The sequence below is a fragment of the Hippichthys cyanospilos genome, chromosome 3, assembly GCF_059441005.1.
Source record: "Hippichthys cyanospilos isolate Australia breed blue-spotted pipefish chromosome 3, RoL_Hcya_1.0, whole genome shotgun sequence".
NCBI classification, from domain to species: Eukaryota; Metazoa; Chordata; class Actinopteri; order Syngnathiformes; family Syngnathidae; genus Hippichthys; species Hippichthys cyanospilos.
Genome location: NC_142371.1, coordinates 16,262,477 through 16,279,648, shown reverse-complemented (window position 1 = coordinate 16,279,648; position 17,172 = coordinate 16,262,477). Strand labels below are relative to the sequence as shown.

Here is a 17,172-nt window from a genome sequence, read left to right as displayed (position 1 = left end):
GCGCAGTGGCGCGTGCACGCCGCACGTGCGCCGGGCTCGCGCCTTCTGATTGGCCCGAATTGCGCCTGGGAAGCCGGGACACATTTGAACAGAACGGCTTGACTTTTAAAGCGAGAAAGGTGACACGAATGGAGGAAAGCAAAGGAAGAAAGGGAAGGGAAGGGAAGCGAAGGAAAGCAAAGGAAAGCAAAGGAAAGCAAAGGAAGGGAAAGGAAAGGAAAGGAAAGGAAAGGAAAGGAAAGGAAAGGAAAGGAAAGGAAAGGAAAGGAAAGGAAAGGAAAGGAAAGGAAAGGAAAGGAAAGGAAAGGAAAGGAAAGGAAAGGAAAGGAAAGGAAAGGAAAGGAAAGCAAGGCAAGGCAAGGCAAGGCAAGGGAAGGGAAGGGAAGGGAAGGGAAGGGAAGGGAGGCGAGGCGAGGCGAGGCGAGGCGAGGCGAGGCGAGGCGAGGGAAGGGAAGGGAAGGGAAGGGAAGGGAAGGGAAGGGAAGGGAAGGGAAGGGAAGGGAAGGAAAGGAAAGGAAAGGAAAGGAAAGGAAAGGAAAGGAAAGGAAAGGGAAGGGAAGGAAAGGAAAGGAAAGGGAAGCGAAGCGAAGCGAAGCGAAGCAAAGCAAGGGAAGGGAAGGGAAGGGAAGGGAAGGGAAGGAAAGGAAAGGAAAGGAAAGGAAAGGAAAGGAAAGGAAAGGAAAGGAAAGGAAAGGAAAGGAAAGGAAAGGAAAGGACAGGAAAGGAAAGGTGTAAAGCAATTCTGTTTGTCGCAAAGCCATGTTAAATATGTGTTTGGAAGTGAGCGCGGGTGAGTGTTGAGTTGTGAACTTGATGACAAAAAACTTGTAGAAATCGAAGAAAACTTTCAGCTATTTCAGAAACCTGAAGCCGTAATTAGCACTCGTGGGCCCCAGAAAATGCTGTGGCTGAAGGGGTCCGACTCGAAAGCGTTCGACAAGCCGTGCTGCGATGGCGCCGTCAGACGCCACAAGGTGGCACCGAGGGCGATGTGGCGTCTGCGTACAAGCGCTCGAGCGCCGGGCCATCGAACTGAACTACGATGCCTGCCGCCATCTTTGTTTGCGCTGACTCTCGCAACTTTTTTTTTTTTAAACCCTGCACGCAAGGAAGTAAAAGGCCGGAACTCCTCCTGGCGTGATCGCGCGCGGTCATTCAACTAGCCGGACGGCTCGGCGGCTCCCCCTGGTGGCCGCCGGGTACAAAAAGCCCGAAGAGGACGAGGACGACAGAGAGACGACGGGGAGGCGGCGGCTGCATGAGCGCCGGCCGCGCTCGACGTCGATTGCTTCAAGTCGTCGCCGTCCAGCAGGTCAGGAGCGACGCCGCTCTCGTCCCGTCATTTTCATTAATAAAAAAATATGTGCGTATTTGTTTTTTTTTTTTTTGGACTGAGAGTGTGGCCAACGTTTTAAGTCAAAACGCCTGCAGCTTAAAGGGACAGTGTGTAAGAGGTTCATTAAAAAACGATTGTAAATGTGAAAAACTTGCAAAGGAATGTTTTTAAAGACCAACAGTATGTTTTAAAAATACTCATCGGTCCACGCCCCCCCCCCCCCCCCTTCAAAAACAAAAACAATCGCAGACCAAGCCTCGCTTGTGCGCATGACGTCATCAGCTTCCCGTTACTTCCTCAAACTGGAGACGGGCGGCGGTTGCGAGGATGCGTCCGGTTGCGTCCTCGGCCAAGACGCTGAACCTCCGCTTGCCGCGCGCTCAGTCGGGAAATGACATGTTACTGGAAAGCGTCGGCGCGCGTCGTCGAGTCGAAGCGCGTTTTCTTGTCTTCGCAAAACATCGTAGCTTATGACTTGGATTGCTCGGCGTCCGGCGGCGAGTCGGGGCTTTTTGATGTCGGCTCCCCCCCCGGCGGGCCCCCCAGCAAGGCGAGCGGCTCGCCTCTCCCGCGAGCCCTGCCGTCGCCGCATCGTCAACTTGGCCTTCCGCGACATCGAGGGCCTCTCCGACTACGCCCGCCCGGCGTGCGGGTCCCCGAGCCGGCCGGGGGCCCCCGCTTTTGGGGGCCTGCGAGAGCTTGGAGTGCATTTGACCCCCGCGCTGGTTCAGGGTTTTAGTGGGAAGGAACGCCGCCCCCGCAACCTTTTTACACGCGTTTTGAGGCCTATATAAGCCAAAACAAAGTGTATAGTGAGCCCGTTGCTACTTTGTTGTAGCTTATGTATATTGTTGGAGAAAATCAGGAATGAACAAAATGTGTCTTTTTTATTTTGGAACAGGAGGAAACGCAGCAATACAAAACACACAACCCGTCGGCTCGTACCGAAAAGCGTCCGACGGCGCCGATAATACAAAGGGGTGGAGGGGACGGGAGAGCGGAGGCTGCTTGGTTCCTGGCCGCGACTCCCGTTCCAACACCGCTAGCTTTTTTTCATGGCAAAATTGACTCGGAATCACCAGCTGTTCAACTAAAACCACTTTAGCGTTACAATTTACTAGAAAAATGAAGCTTCATGAAGCACCTAGGATTTTTTTTTCTTTTCTTCTCTAGAACAGAGGTCCCCCACCGCCGGTCCACAAATCAAGCGGTGGCGGGCCGCATCCCAAAGAATGAACTCGTCGCGGCCTGTAAGAATCGGCTAGCGTTTGCGTTGTTTTGCCTCCCCCTTCAGGCGGCACGCACTGAGGAATATATAAAACCATTTCAGTTTTTACATGTATTTTTAGAGGGTGCGAAAGAGATGTTTGCGTTGGCACCATACGCAAGCCTTTCAACGAAGGGATGCGCGGGGCCGACGCCACCGAACATTTTGACAAAGTCCAAATATACCGAGGCCGTTCCGAGCCTTCCAAAGTCAGCCCGGGCGGGCCGATAACAAGGGCGGGCCAATGAGGATAAAGGTCGGGGAGCCCTGCCCCGGGCTGCGTCTGATCCGTCGGATCCGATGGAGAACGGTGCTTCACGAAGCTTCGTTGGTCCGTCGCAACGTATAAATGCCCTCCTTTTGTAAACGGGCTGAACTGGCCTCTTCTGACGAATTGATCGGTTTTCAAAATGACCTTTCGGAAGCTGAGAAAGGTTCGCCAACACCCGCGGCGCGCCGGCGGCGGCAACGTCGCGCTCGCTTGCCTCCGAAACAAAAAAAAAGGTCCGCCCGCCGGTTTCAACACAAGGCTGGCTTCGGAAAGGAGCGGGAAGTCACCTGAAAAGTTGCAGACGGCAAAGGACAACGCGCACACGTACGCGTACGGTACAGTACTGCATTCGGGCCAAGACCCCAGAAACAAAAGCAAAGCGGCCGGCGCGCGGGCGGCCCGCAGACGTGAGCGGCAAATGGCCCAAATTCCAACCCCCCCCTCGGGATAAAAGCTCCAAAGCAGCGGACGCTTGATTAGGGATACCTGGCCAAAGCCTACGCCGACCTCATCTTTGGTCTTCTCCGTTCTTAGGCTGCAAAGGGGGGCTTTTTTGGGGGGGGCGGCCGTTTGGTCGCTCGCCGTCCGTCGGAAACGGCGTCCGGAGTCGCCCGGGGCTCGCCCGCTCGGTGGCGTGACGTCGGCAAGGTGAGCGGTCCTGCCTGAGCAACGTGACGCCGTTTTCAGCGGAAAGCCAAGATGGAGGGACCCCCAACAAGAAAACATTTGCTTCCCCGTTAACGCTTTCGGCGCCCCGGGTGAGAATTCCGGTCCTTTTTTTTTTCTCGCGCCCGTGGGAGCTTTAGGGGCAAGGCGGAAAACGCGGCGCCTCCCGCTGTCCGTGACGTTTTGAAATTTATAATCATTTGATTGATTTTGAATGAAAAAGGGTCACTTTCAAATAGTAATACAAATAATACAATTGTCATCAAATATGCGTTTTTTGTAGGAGGGTAGCGAACGCCCTCGACTAATTTAATATTAAGCCGCGGGTGCGGGCAAAAAGTAAAGCACGTCCCGAGCCTGGCTAAAGTGGCTTCCGAAGAAATCAAAGCAAGAAATAAAAAGTAGACCTTTTGCAACAGTCCTTTGTTTAGCTAGGGAAACTTGCGACAGGAATCCAACAAAGTACTCGGGATTTGATGGCGGGGTTGCGCGGACCATTTGGAAGGGCCCCCGTCAATCCAAGCCAATGGCGCACCGTCGCCCAGGAAGGAACGCAAATCCAGCCTCCCCGCGCCGGCGCCCGCGTTCGCGTCGGGTAGCGGGCGATATCGCCCACGGGCGGCCCGCTCGCCTTTTCCCATAAGGCTCGGCGCCGAAAGCGTTAGGCGGCGCGAGTCGCCACGCCGCTCGCCGTTTGCTTTTCAACTTTTGCTCCTCCCCTTTGGGGATGTGGCTTTGCGTCGGGAAGTACCTGACGGGGCGCTCTCCGCGAGGCGGGCCCTGAGCCCTTAGCCGTCGTCCTGGGAGCCGGCGTTGTCCCGGGAGCCGGCCGGCAGGAAGGAGCGCTCGTTGGCGTTCGGGGCGGCCGAGGGCGCTTTGGGCGGGGCGGAGGCTCGGCGAGGCCCGGGGAAGAGGAAGGAGCCGGCGTCGGCGTTGGCGTTGCGGTCCAGGTCGGCGGCGGCGGGCGGGCCCGCCCCCTCCCGGGCCAGCCGCTCCTGGAGGCGCCGCACCTCCCCGGCCAGCAGCTCCAGCGGGTGACGGCGGTCGGCGCCGAGCGGGTGCGAGAAGGCCTGGCCCGGCGCAAACGTTATACTTTAGATGATTTTAGATTTATTTTCATATATTTGTCACCATCCTTTAATCTAGCACAAAAATTAAATAAATGAATTAGTACCTAGGATAGAAGGACCGGAAAAAAGAAACGTAAAAATATGTCTTTGGAGTTCATCAGTCCTACCCACGAAGTGTAGAAAAAAAAAAAAAAGCGGCGAGCGGCCACCTACCTGAGCGTGCAGCGCCCCCCGGTGGTAACAGTCCCTCCACAGGCCCAGGCAGGGCCCCATAAGGAGAGGCAGCAGCGGGCGGTAGGGGTCGGGCCCGAGGCCGGCGGGGGCCTCGGCCGGGGGGCGGGCCTTGAGGGGCCGCTCCAGGCCGGGGACGCCGTCGCAGGACGGCGCCCTCCGGTGGCCCTTGCGGTGAGCGCCGGCGCGCCAGGGCAGCAGGTTGGCGGGGCAGGAGAAGACGCCCCGCGAGAGGAGGTACACCGAGCCGGGGCCGGCGTCGCTCAGCTGGGGGAGGGGAGGCGGGGGGAAACCTTTAACCGTCGGCCGCCCATCGTGTCGACGGCTCGTTTGTTACAAATTCAAAAGAAAGGCGCGCTCGGGACGGACAATATTTCCAATTTGGAATGGCAGTAAAAGGGCTCAATTCGACACCCGCAGGGCGCGGCTCTCCACCCGTTCCCGCCGGCGAGCGTTTAGGAGGGACGCCAAATCCTTTGGAGGATCTATGCAAAAGTGGCGCCTCCTAGTGTCTGCTTGTCAAAAATTCCGACCTGGCGCCACGGCAAAGAGATTTCAAGCCCGTCGGCGGTTGACGCGCCTTACCCGGCGGGCTTCCGGCGGGCGGCTGTTGAGGTTTCCGTTGAGCGCGGGCGGCGGCGCGGGCGGCGGCGCCACGGGTTGCGTGAAGGCCGCCTGTCGCGGGCGGCTGTACTGCAGCGACCAGTCCCAGACGGGCGGCGGCGGCGGGTCGGGCGGCTCCGGCGCCTCTCGCCAGCCGTCGACGGGGGTGTAGCGCTGGCCCGGGTCCTGGGGGGCCGGGAGGGCGTCGGCCGGGACGGGGCGCGTCTCGGGCCGGGCGGCGGCGCCTACCTGCGTGCGGCGGCGCCTACCTGCGTGCGGCGGCGCCTACCTGCGTGCGGCGGCATCTCTCCCGCTGGGAGTCGGCCAGGAAGGTGGAGAAGAGCGGCAGGTGGGCGCTGTCGCGCAGCGCCAGCAGGAAGCGGTCCGTCAGCTGGAAGCCCGACGGGTACTGGGACCACAGCTGCCACACGCAGTCCAGGAAGAGCGGGAAGACGGGAGCCTGGGGGCGGGGCCTCCGGTGAGCCGCCTTTGGCCGGCCGCGTCCGAGCGCGCCTGGCCTGGCCTGGCCGCGCCGCGCCTCACCTCCTCCTTGTCGTTGTCGCGCCGGAAGTTGGCGCGGCTGTAGAAGCGGTGGCCGGCCGCCACCCACTCCTTCTGCACCAGGCTCTGGAAGCCCCGCTGCGTGCGGCAGTGCGGGTCGCACATCACCTGCACCAAGCTGGACACCACGCAGCTCATGTCTCGGTCTTCCGCCTCTGCCCCCCGCCACATAAAAAAAAATAATAATGAATAAATTACGCCGCCAGTGATTGTGTGGGAAACATTCCATGTCATGGGAGCAAGCCAGGCCAAAGTCCGTCCGTCCGTCCGCCGTTCTAGAGAGACCCGCGCCCATCAAAATCGCCATCTCTTTTTTTTTCAATCCGATTGCCGAGTCCATTTGGCACAGTTACCCCCGGGCGTGAATTTTCAGCCCTGTCGGAAAGGGAAACCCCGAGAGCATTCGGCGTTTTCGCCGCACCTTTCAAGGCCGACGGAATACGGCGCGCCGCGTCTGTGTAAACGTGGGCGCTATGGTACCGAAGACTGATTTGCGTTCCTTACGCGGAACGACAAGTATGCCGCGTATGTGTCGCAAGCGTGGAAACGGCGCCGCCCGGTGGTCACGGTCATCCCCGCGGTGCTCAATTCGCTCATGTTAGGTCAGCGTTAGTCAGCTACCGTTCACCCAAAAATCTATTTGACCAGAATTTGATCATTTCCATTTTAAAAGACAAGAATTCTAGTCGGCGGCACTGAAAGAGTTCATGTACGTGCCGTGGACTTTTTTCTTTACAAACATTCCCCAATATACGGGAACACGTATGGAAATACGCCTTTGCCGTACAGCGAGATACGCAGGCAATACGCGCAAAACTTACACGCCGAAACCACTTCAAACCCCGGCGGCTAAAAAATCTGTCGAGGCGCGACCGGGGCTTCCTTCGCCGAGGCCGAAAAATGAAAATGGAGGAAAGGGCCGAGGCCACTCACCCTGCAGCGCCACGGTCATGTGACCGCCGCACAGGAGGCACGCCACCTCCGAAGCCTTCTTCAGGCAGCACCTGCGCCGGCCGGGCGGCCCGTGGTCAGCGCCCCCGCGCCGGAACGACTTCGGCCCCAGAGCGCGGCGCCGGCCGCCCACCTCGTATAGTCCAGCCAGCGAGTGGCCTCCAGCGCCGACAGCCACTTGTCGTCCGGCACGCTCGCCGAGGCCGAGACGTCTGCCCGCCGTTCCGAAGAAGACGTTGAAAGTAAAAAGCCTTTTATTGCACTGGCGTACGGAAAACATTCGTTTGAATCGCATTTATGGAAAAAACTATAATAATATATAATATTTTATTGATATAATATTGGTATAATACTTAAAGTGACAATATGTAAGATTTAGAGGGTTTTTCCTTCAAAAGGTCGATTACACATGCAAATAAATGCGTTGGTGACGACCGCCAGTATTGTGAGAAATGGCGAGGGAAACGAGGACGCAAACCGGGGGGGGGGGGGGGGCCCACCTCCGAGGCAGAGCGCCCGCAGGCGTCCGTGCGCCAGCTGGATGTCGGGCGGCGAGGGCAGCTCCTCGCCCAGCTCCACCACCACGCACACGCGCCAGCGGCAGCCCAACAGCATCAGCTCCAGGTTCCTGGTACAAAAAAAGACAAATGAGACGCGTGGGACGAGCTGGGGGGGGCTCGTCGGTCGGCGACAAGCGCCCGTTGCGGCTAACGGCGGCAGCCCAGGTCGTTACGGCGTTAGTTCCGGGAAAAGAGGCGGGCGGACTGAACCGAAGCCCGAGTCCGTCCTTGTTCACGCGCAGGAATATTGCTAAGATGTCAAAGTTCTCGCGTCTCCGGCCGGCCGATTCGATGAAGGGCGCACCGCTTATGAAGACAAGAAAACGTGAAGGGTTTACAAAAAACCCGATTCCTTCCGTTCTGCTTTGGTTTCCACTTTTGCTTCAAAGCGGTGTCTTATACGCGGTGAGAAAGAAAAGACCAGAATTTGACCGCAAAACCAAGGGTGCCTCTTCAATTTGGGGAATTACAGTTCTTGATTCTCTTGTTGACGCTCGGGCTGAAACGGTCCCCGGAAAGGCAGCTAACGCACAACGCGGAAGTCAAGGACTGCGCGGGGAAGGGTTTTTGCGGCTGCGCCGGGCGCTACCTGATGTCGTCCTTCTCGTGGTAGATGTTGTTCTGGAAGCCGGCCATGCGCAAGAGGTCGCCGCCGCGCGGATGGCGCCAGCACCAACGCTGCGACGGGGAAAAAAAACAACAACATTTGCTCGGGCTCGGGGCAACGCCGAACAAATTTCAAGCGGGCCGCAAAACAAATGGCCTCGGAAACGGAATTGCGCGTTAGCGTACTTTCTCCGCTTCACAAAAGCAGCCAGCCGTACCTTAAACGGATAAATGACGGAAGGAATACTCACGGGGACGCGGCCGTCGTTGAAGTGGGCGAAGATTTTCTTCAGCTCCGTGTCGAGAACCTTCCGGGGAACCGCGATGAACCTCGGAAGACTGAAAACAAACAAAGCGAGGGGTGCCAGAAATCTTTAAAAAAAAGAAAAAAAAGGCTTCACAAAGGGCAAAATCGAAAGTACCGTAATTCCCAGAGTACGAGTCAAGTTTTTTCCCCTCGTTTTTGCGATCGGGGGGGCGGAACTCAAAATAGAGCCTTTTCCCCCCATACGCGTTTTTGAGTAACGTGAATTCAAACGGGAAATGGGTACCTGGTAGACATCTCGAAGCGGTCATTAATGGAGCTGACTCTCCAGCCGGCGGCGCCGCAGCGCGCCAGCTCCCGCTCCCAGTCGGCCGCCGACTCGTGCCAGTTCATGTGGGCGTCCCGCCGACGGTTGCTTAGGAACTGCTTCATTTCTGCCAAAAAGGGGAGAAAAGCTCGCGGCGGAAAGACGAACCCTTGCTATGCCACGCCGCTTCTCCGTTCGCCGTTTGACGTTTTCCCAAAAAAACGGACACTGTTCGCTGATATGAAATTGTCGGCGTACTGGTTGAATATCTTTTTTCAAAACGCAATTGGTCAAATGCGTCATCATCAAAGAGCCCCCCCCTCCGCCATCTACTTTGTAAGGACGCCCGCCTCATCCAGCGAGGGAACGCCGTCCAAACAAAGAAAGGAGAGGACGGCTCCGTCCGATCGGGAGCGACTGAAAAGCGGCAAAATGGCTTCAAATAGCCGAGACGCTTTTTTCCGGTCTTACGCGCGGGTGCGCCTTACGTTCGGGGAATTGCGTTTTTCCTCTCTTTCTTTTGTTGGGGGGGGGAAGCTTTGAGAAAAGAAGAAAAGCAAAGCGCGTACCCACGCCGCCCAGGGCGGCGTCCTGGAAGGACGAGAGGGAGCCGGCTTTGAGAGGCTGGTAGGTTTTGGCGATGCAGCGCGTGATCTGCGGGGGGACAACGCGGCGCTTGAGGTTAAGGCCGCGGCTAGGGTTAGCGCCACGCACCTCCAGGACTTGGGCGTCGGGGGTGAGGCGGTCGAACAGGAAGCAGATGACTCTCAGGTCGCGGCAGTAAAGAATCAGCTCCTCCGGCGTGAACTTGAGAGAAGAATTGGGGGTCACCAGCTTGGTCCGGTTGGGGCCCACTGCAAACAGGTCAGGTTTGGACCAAGAGGAAGCCGGCTCCGAATCGCGATTCGGCGCAAGACGCCATCCCGGAGTTCTTCCGCACGCGCCGTCAGAAGGCTGCACCCTAATTCCAATAACGCGTTACTGTCGCCGATTCGAACACACCGTGGTGCAAATGGGGACGTGTGAGAGGCGCGCGGGATTTTTCTCGTCGTCGTGGGGTAACGCGCAGTCCAGCCGCATTCTTTGGAACGCTGTGACGGGAACTGTGGTTTTCTTTCAAATCAAGAGCAAATGAACTGGAACAACGGGCAACAATTTGCTAAACAGCGTGACTTTCGCAAAATGCCGTATGCCTTTATGTACGAGTTTAATGCCGATGCGCGTTGACGTGAGGAAAATAAATAGATAAATCAAACAAACGATGTTCCGCCATCTATCTTCTGATAAAATACACCGAGGGCGCGCGCGGCAAATCTAGCGCCAAAGTTGAATGAACCACACGTGTGTGGCGCAGCGTTTGTTTTGCTACTACCGGTACTGTTGGATAATTGTATATAGGTTTTCCTATACTCCGTTTCCGCGGCATGTATCTCGGTAGACATGGACGTTTTCTGTTGGAAGCGAGAGTCACAATGACAGGAAGTCACGGGAAGGATCGTTACAAGTTGCGTCGCCGCGCGCCCGGGAAATAAGAGCGGCGATTGCCAGACTGACAGCATATGGACGCGCACCTAGGTCCCCCGCTATCAGAAACTGATCGTTACCTCGCGAATAAAAGAGGGACGGGCAGAAATTGTAAGCGGAGCGTAAGGAGGGTAAAGCGTAAAAAGCCTTGGTCTCCCTTCCCGTTTGTTGTTTGTTAAACGTCGTGGGCTGCCCGAACCCGACGGGTACTCGTTGTTTTGTTTGCTTTGTACCACCGAGCATAACGGTTCGGCGACCGAAGCTTCACTTACCAACTACGACCTTCTCTATAGATGCCAGAGCTACGTCGTGATCCCCCAAAAGAAGCGGCTCGGCATTGTCCTGCAACGTAAAGCGGTGACCATCTTTCTTTTCTTCCCGCGCGCTAGGTCAAGCCTTTTTTCCTGCGGCGCCCACGTCGGGTCGGGGAGCGTCCTGGGGCGCGAAGGCCACTCGGAAGCGAGTGCAGAAGAGCGTTCCCGACAGCCAGCCGCGCCCTTCCCCGCCCGTCAGCTTCTTCCTCACCATGACGGCCCGCTGCAGCACGCGCTCGCCTGCGCACACCCGCCGCCGCCGAGGTCAAACGCTGACCGGATGGGCGCTCGCCGCCGCCCCCCGGGAGAGCGCGGAGGCACTCCGGGGGCTGCCCGAGACGGGACCGACGGAAGCGCCGTTTGCCTTTCCTTGGGGGCAAAGGCCTAAACAGGAAAAGGCCCATTTAGGCCACTCCCGCCGCCGCCGCCGCCGCCGCCGCTGCGAAAAACAGAAAGCCGAGCGCCGGCGGCTCCTCTCCGAGATCTCAATGCCGTTTTTTTTCCCTGGCTTCGACTATCGACTTTTCTTGACGAGCTCTGTACGGACGAGCGGAAAACGGACGAGTGAATAGAAAGGCCTTGACCTGGAAGACAGCGCAGTCCAAAGACATCCGGAGCCCCGCCGCTCATCCCGCCCTGGTTCAGAATCCTCTCCTGCGGACGCAAACGCACGCCGTTACAATCTACGCGCGCGTGCGAAAAAAGGGGCAAGTCATCCGCGCCCGCGAGCGGAGGAGCTTGTTTTCAACCCCCGCCTATACGGTATAGATATTGCCCAAAAAACGCGGCTGTGTATGCTTTAGCCAAAAGTGTCAAAAACGGGTTTTTTCTTTTCGTTGTCAACACGCTCGGAAAATAACAAAGGCGGCCACGTACAATTCTCCAAAGGCGTCGGAAACAGAGTTCGTAGCCTCGGGTCTCGTTGAGCCGTTTTCGCTCATCCAAAGTCACCGTCTTTACCCGAGGCGGCGGACAGCTCCGGCCGGCCGTCCGACTCCCCCTCGGGCGCTCGTTTCGGGACCCGCCCCGTTCGCTCGAGATCTTGGGAAACGGTTCGCTCGTCGTCTTACTTGGGACCTCCCTTCCCCGAAGGACGAGCGTCGCGAGATCAGAGCGCCGGAGTCGTCCGGGCCGGCCCCGTTTTCCTTATCGCGAAGCCCGCCGGGAAAAGCATCCGCGCCACCGCGAGGCCGTGAGGCGGCGCTTGACCAAAGCGCAAACGCGCTAAAACGCTTGCGCGCCGTACGGAGTTCCGGCGGTTGGAAAGCTCGGAAATGACGAGACGTGACTTTTTGGGCATTTGAATTCATGTTGTTCAAACGCAGAGAAGTGGAAAAAGTGGCTGGGTTTTGAGGTACGCGGGGTTAAGACCACCCCCCCGATACGGGGGTTGAAAATGAGGAAAAAAAACCTCGACGCGGAGAAAGACGGTAAGTAGAAAAAATAGAGGCCAAGTTCCATGGAGATCCTGCCCACCAATTTGTTGGTGGGATCCCGACACGTTGCGCAACCCCCGTTCCAAAAAAAAAAGTCTGAAAGTTTGCCGGGTTGCTCACGACCTTGATACGGCGCGCGCTGTTCTCTTGGCCGTAAAGTGAAAAGGCGGCGTCCGGAGCCACTCGCGTTTACTACAACCCCCCGGCGGGACGCGCTTCGGCCGCGGCGAGGAGAGGCTCGGAAGGCTCGCGCTTTGGTTATTCGGGTGCGCCCACTTGCCCCCCCCCAAAAAAAGGAAAAAGGCCACATTTTCCCGTCCGCCGTGACCCTGCCAAACGCGCGAGGGTCAGTCAGCCCGGGTCAATTGAAAAAGACTTTGCCACGCTACTTGAGAAAGGGACGTAGTTTTCGCGGCCGACGCAAACAACTTCAGTCAGCGGGTGAAAAGAGAGGAGAAAATTCTTTTGCGGAAGCTCGCTGCAGCGTCTTAAAAATGAACAATTACAAAACAACTTCTTGCCATTCATGACTTGATTCTTTGATTTATGTGTCCTAAGCATACTTCTTCATGGACCAAACGTACAATATTTTGTTTGACAACAGATTGTGTTCCGCGGAATAAAAAACACACAGACGGAGCTGTAATTTGGATAGCGTTTTGGCGCAAGGTTGCCGTACCGTCGGATCCCGCCGACGTGCGGAAAATCAATGCGGGCGCGGGCGCGGCCCCCGGAAAAATGAAATCGCGCCGCCCCCACCCCCCTCGGCCGCGGGTGGAAAAAAAATGCGGAGAGCGGCCCCGCCCCTGGACTTTGCCGGCCGCTCCGAACGCGGCGGGACCTCCACTTGGCAAAAAAAAAAAAAAGAAAAAGAAAATTAAGAAAAGAAAAAGGAAAAAAAAGGAAATTCGGCAAGCGAAAGGCCGCCTCGCTGGCGACGCGCTTTCTCCAACAGGACACGTCATGGCAGCCCGCCGCGTCCATTTCTCGCATTTTGGATGCGTTGGCATCACGTAGGAATATAAGCGCTGCAGAAAACAATCATTCCCACCATTACGAGGAACTGACGTCATTGTCACAGTGCGCTCGCTGTCATTTCTTTCCCTGTATCTGGTTGGGGAACGTCTGCAAGTTACACTTTTTTTCATTGATGGTTTTCCATTGTATGCCAAGCTCACGCGGCATCTATTAGCATGCGCAAAGCTTTGGCACGGAGAAGTACCCGTTTGATATTGGAAGGAATAGCCTTGGCCATTCAGTCACCATCCATTGACATTTTTCCATGCGGGGCCGAGTAGCGGTCGCCGCCGCATTTCACAAAGCCGATTGCAAGGCGGGCGGCGCCGTTATTTCGAACAGGGGAAAGTGAAACGTAACCTTCGCCGGCCCCTTCAAGGCAAAGAAGAAGCGGCGGGGAAAATTCGCCGCGCAAAGGGAGCGCGCGGCCATCTGGGGCAAATTCTTTGTCTTGGCGCCGCCTCCCAAGTCACGTGACGCCACATTAGCGTAGGAGCGAGGCCGGCCATTGGCCCGGGAGCCGCGTCTCCTTTTTGGAGGTAATCCAATACGAAAAAACAAACCCAAAAAAACGTCCTCCGCGCCGGTCTCCGTGACGACGGCCAGATGTGCCCCCCCGCCCCCGCCCCGCGCGCGCCAAAGCCGCGGCCGAAGGCGTCTGCTGGCGTTTCCCCCCGCGGGCGCTGAAAATAAACCCGAGAGGAAGAAGAAAAGAAGGAAGCGCGGGGCCCGCCTCGGGGCCCGCCTCGGGGCCCTCGCTGAATCATCCTGCCTCTTGGCCTCGCAAACAAACAAAAACGCACGCGGCAGGCGGCGACACCCACACTTGACAAACCCAATCAACGGCCGATTGACAATCAAGAAGCCCCCCCCCCCCCCCCCCCCCCCCCCCCCCCAAAAAAAAAAAAAAAAAAACGCTCCTCAAACCTTCCTGTTAGAGAGGCCGGAGCATATTTTGGCAGCCTCATTGCCCAAATATGAGAGCCACTATTCCCCAAAATAGCATGGGCGCGCCCCATAAACGCTACCTTCAAAACGAGATTTTTTTTTTCTTTTTCTTTTCCTCATTGGACACCGTCGGAGGAAGACGGATCCGTCAGCTACGCTTTCGACGCGCAATTTTCCATGGCCCGTATTCCTCCGCACCACAACCACCGCGACGGGCCGACTTCGGTCGGCCGTCGGCGTCCGGCGCCCACTCGCGTTAGCCGAGCTGGCCCTTTCCAATAAAAGAAGCGAGCGGACCGAAACGCCGTCCGAATCCGTCCTTGTTCGCGGGCGGGAATATGGCCGAAACGTCAAAGTTCCGACGTCTCCGGACCATCCAAGTAAGACCGCTCCGGTCAGAGATCACGGAAAGGTATTCCATTTGACTTCATTAACTGCGGACTTTCCGGAATATTTTCACAACCGTAAACCCGGTGAAACGCGGGCGCTGCTTACTTTGGCCGTTTATGGATAAATGATCATGAACTGCGTCGCGAGCAAAAGGAAAAAGCATCCTTTCCAGCGCATTCAACATTACAGCGGCGAGACGTTCACTGAGCGCGCACTGTGGGAAGTTTGAAACACGCCTAACTTAACGCGCAACAAATAATGAATTTATGAAGGGTTTACAAAAGACGGGATGTATTCTATTTGGCTATAGTTTTTTGACATTGTTGCCAAAGTGTCGGTGCGCCTTATGCACGCTAACATAGAAGATAGCAGAGTTTGAGGCCTTTATAAAGGGTGGGTCCTCAACACGGGTGCGTCTTATATTTGCTGAATTACGGTACTTTTCACAGTTACTGTCAGAGGGCCCGAATGACTGTGAAGTCCAACAAAATGTTCGGTTCATCATGCAATCGTATCGTTTTAAATTGAGAGGCCCGTAATAAGAGTTCCAAAGAGAGATTGGGAACAAAATACGGCCCCCTGCATTTTTCGAAGTTGAAGACAACTCGCAAGTTTGGTATTTTAGCCAGAAGCTCGAAGCATTTGGCGGGCCGGGTCTGGCCCCCGGGCCTTGGGTTTGAGAACGCTTGACATTTTTGGCTAGCGGCGTGCCTCCAGATTTTTCGAAAGAAAAATAATGTGACTACTTGATATTTGCCGACTGTAAAGAGCACTAAGGTTAGGCAAGCGGCTAAACGCGAGGACGAGCCGAATTGTACGGTTTGTTTGTTTGTTTTTGGGGGGGGACTTTTGCACGCTAGGGTTAGCTGGAGTTGCCGATGTTTGGTTTGGGTGAGCTTACCTTGACGTCGGGCCCCATTTGTCTGACTTTAAACGTGCTTTTCGATCCGGTCAACATGTTTCCAAGTCCCCAGGCCAAAAGAAAAACAGAAATGAGCGTGAAGAAAAAAAAGGGAAAAAAAAAAAAAAAAAGAGTACGGGCGAATGAAAAGCGTCGCTCGTGGCGTCCTCGCTCCGTGTGAGAAAAAAAGACGATGGACGCGTCGGGAAGGATGACGACTGTACGGCTTGGTTGATTCTTCTTCTTGGCTGTGGCGGCGGCGGTGGCGGCGGCGTCTTCTTGCGGGCGCCTCCGCGGCCACCGACGACCCCGTCAGCCCCGGGCCGGGCAAAACGCTCGGTCCTCTCTGTCCGCTCGCTCTCCGCCTCCGCGTCCGCCTCCGCGTCCGCCCCCGCCTCCGCCCACGGCCCCGCCCGACTCGGACCGAACGCCTCGCTCGTTGGCCGGCGTGCTGGCGGGTAAATCCGGACGCCCGGCTTCTTAAAGGGCCACGACACCCGGAAGAACAAAACAACAAACGTTTCGAAAACGCCGATTCAAAAGAAAAAATATCTACTCAATTACCGTATCGCCAGAAAAAAACAAACAAACACATCAACATCACAATAACTTGATCGATTCGCATTCACGCGTGAATAAATTTCTCATTCTAACGGGATGCAGTCAGCGTTCCAAGTCATGGCGTTGGCCTCGGCGGGCCAAGTTTTGCCCAGACGCATTTCTTTGGAGAATCTCTTCTTCCGGGATTTGTCAAAGGCATGTCAGGCGACCGCCGAGATTGCAGTGACGCCCCCTGGCGGTGTCTTGATGACAAGCACCGGGCCGAATTCGAATTCAACCCGTCTCAGCGTTTCTTCGAGAAATAAAAGTGCTTTGCTGCCACCTTGTGTCATATAGAAGCAACCCGTTGTCACTTTTTTTCAAAGTTGACATCTTGCCATTTTTAAATAAATGAACGAATTGAATAAGTATTTACGGAGCTAAGACAAAAGTCATTCATAACGTATTTACGCATTTTGATCCTCTAGGCCCTTAATACCCCTCGAAACAATTCAGGGCTGCTTATAAATCGCCACAGGATGGCATCGAAGCAGACAATCGCGATTTGGCTGGCTTTTTGCTTCCCGTCGCGAAGCTTTTTTTTGAAGCTTTAGTTTGTTTTAGATGCGAGAAAATCTTGTTCATTTGCTACCTTGTTTTGCGAACCCCCCTCAGCAAGTTCGGCACCTCGTTTGTCATCCGAAGAGCTCCCGCCCGCAAGCGATTCCGAGTAGCAACGAAGCACTCGGGAAACACGAAAGCAAAGCGGCACGAATCCCGGCCGGCGTCGGCGTCGGCGTCGGCGGCACGATCGGGATTTGTCGCCTTTCAATATTACATAAGGCACTCGGGTTTCTCGGAGCCCAAACAAAACGCTTGCGGACACGCGAGCCGGCGGCTGCATCACGTGAGCTGCATTCAAGCGCATAACCGGCAGACCCTCGACCCACCCGGGGTTCCATCACGGGCATCCACGTCACGGGATCGGTGTCCAAAGGGCCGCATACATCAAATCCAAAGACGTAAAGGCCACGTTTTCTTCCTTTAACTCAGCGCTTCCCAATTGGGTTTTGCTTGACCTCGCCCCCGGAAAGGGAAACCTTTCGCGCTTTCAGCAATTGTCAACTACTTTTTCGACGAGTTATACAGACATAAGGCCCGCGGGCCAGTTCCGGCCCACAAATGGGATTCATCTGGGTCGCCGGATGAAAAGCATAAAAATGAGCCGATTTTTTTTCTTTTTCTGATTATTAGTAAGGTCGAACGAGTTTGACACCCTGGAATTGCATCAGCGTGCCTAAAAAAAAGATGCCAATCCTTATTTGATCACAATTACCCTTCACATGGCAGAAACAAATCCTTTAACCTGGGGGCATCCGCTAGTCGTTGATGGATTGATTAACTGTTG

General features: G+C 56.0%; 1 protein-coding gene across 9 annotated transcripts; it reads right to left on the bottom strand.

The window, feature by feature from the left end:
• Positions 1-3,392: 3,392 nt before the first annotated feature.
• On the bottom strand, positions 3,393-16,798 carry mtmr11 (myotubularin related protein 11). Of its 9 annotated transcripts, none has more exons than XM_088409459.1 (18): positions 16,417-16,707; positions 11,117-11,186; positions 10,636-10,772; positions 10,491-10,560; positions 9,409-9,548; positions 9,264-9,348; positions 8,674-8,821; positions 8,374-8,461; positions 8,106-8,194; positions 7,457-7,584; positions 7,090-7,168; positions 6,939-7,009; positions 5,988-6,160; positions 5,734-5,904; positions 5,427-5,630; positions 4,824-5,108; positions 4,292-4,610; positions 3,393-3,536 (listed from the first exon to the last, which is right to left on the bottom strand). In XM_088409459.1, the coding sequence occupies exons 1-17, from the start codon at positions 16,690-16,692 to the stop codon at positions 4,329-4,331; spliced, it is 2,496 nt and encodes an 831-aa protein (XP_088265585.1). In that variant the 5' UTR covers positions 16,693-16,707; the 3' UTR covers positions 3,393-3,536; positions 4,292-4,328. The 9 variants fall into 9 exon arrangements, with proteins under 9 accessions (XP_088265585.1, XP_088265587.1, XP_088265590.1 ...); XM_088409461.1 differs by lacking the exon at positions 16,417-16,707 and adding an exon at positions 15,225-16,395; XM_088409464.1 differs by lacking the exon at positions 16,417-16,707 and adding an exon at positions 15,225-15,303 and having other exon boundaries at positions 10,636-10,916.
• Between the last annotated feature and the right edge of the window lie 374 nt (positions 16,799-17,172).

Excerpts from the sequence above, each read along its gene's own strand:
- mtmr11 (XM_088409459.1), bottom strand. The coding sequence starts at position 16,692 with ATGCGCTTGAATGCAGCTCACGTGATGCAGCCGCCGGCTCGCGTGTCC. Across the intron at positions 10,773-11,116 it reads TGGACTGCGCTGTCTTCCAG|GCGAGCGCGTGCTGCAGCGG; the intron begins GTCAAGGCCTTT and ends GGGTGTGCGCAG. Across the intron at positions 7,169-7,456 it reads GCGGGCGCTCTGCCTCGGAG|ACGTCTCGGCCTCGGCGAGC; the intron begins GTGGGCCCCCCC and ends AACGGCGGGCAG.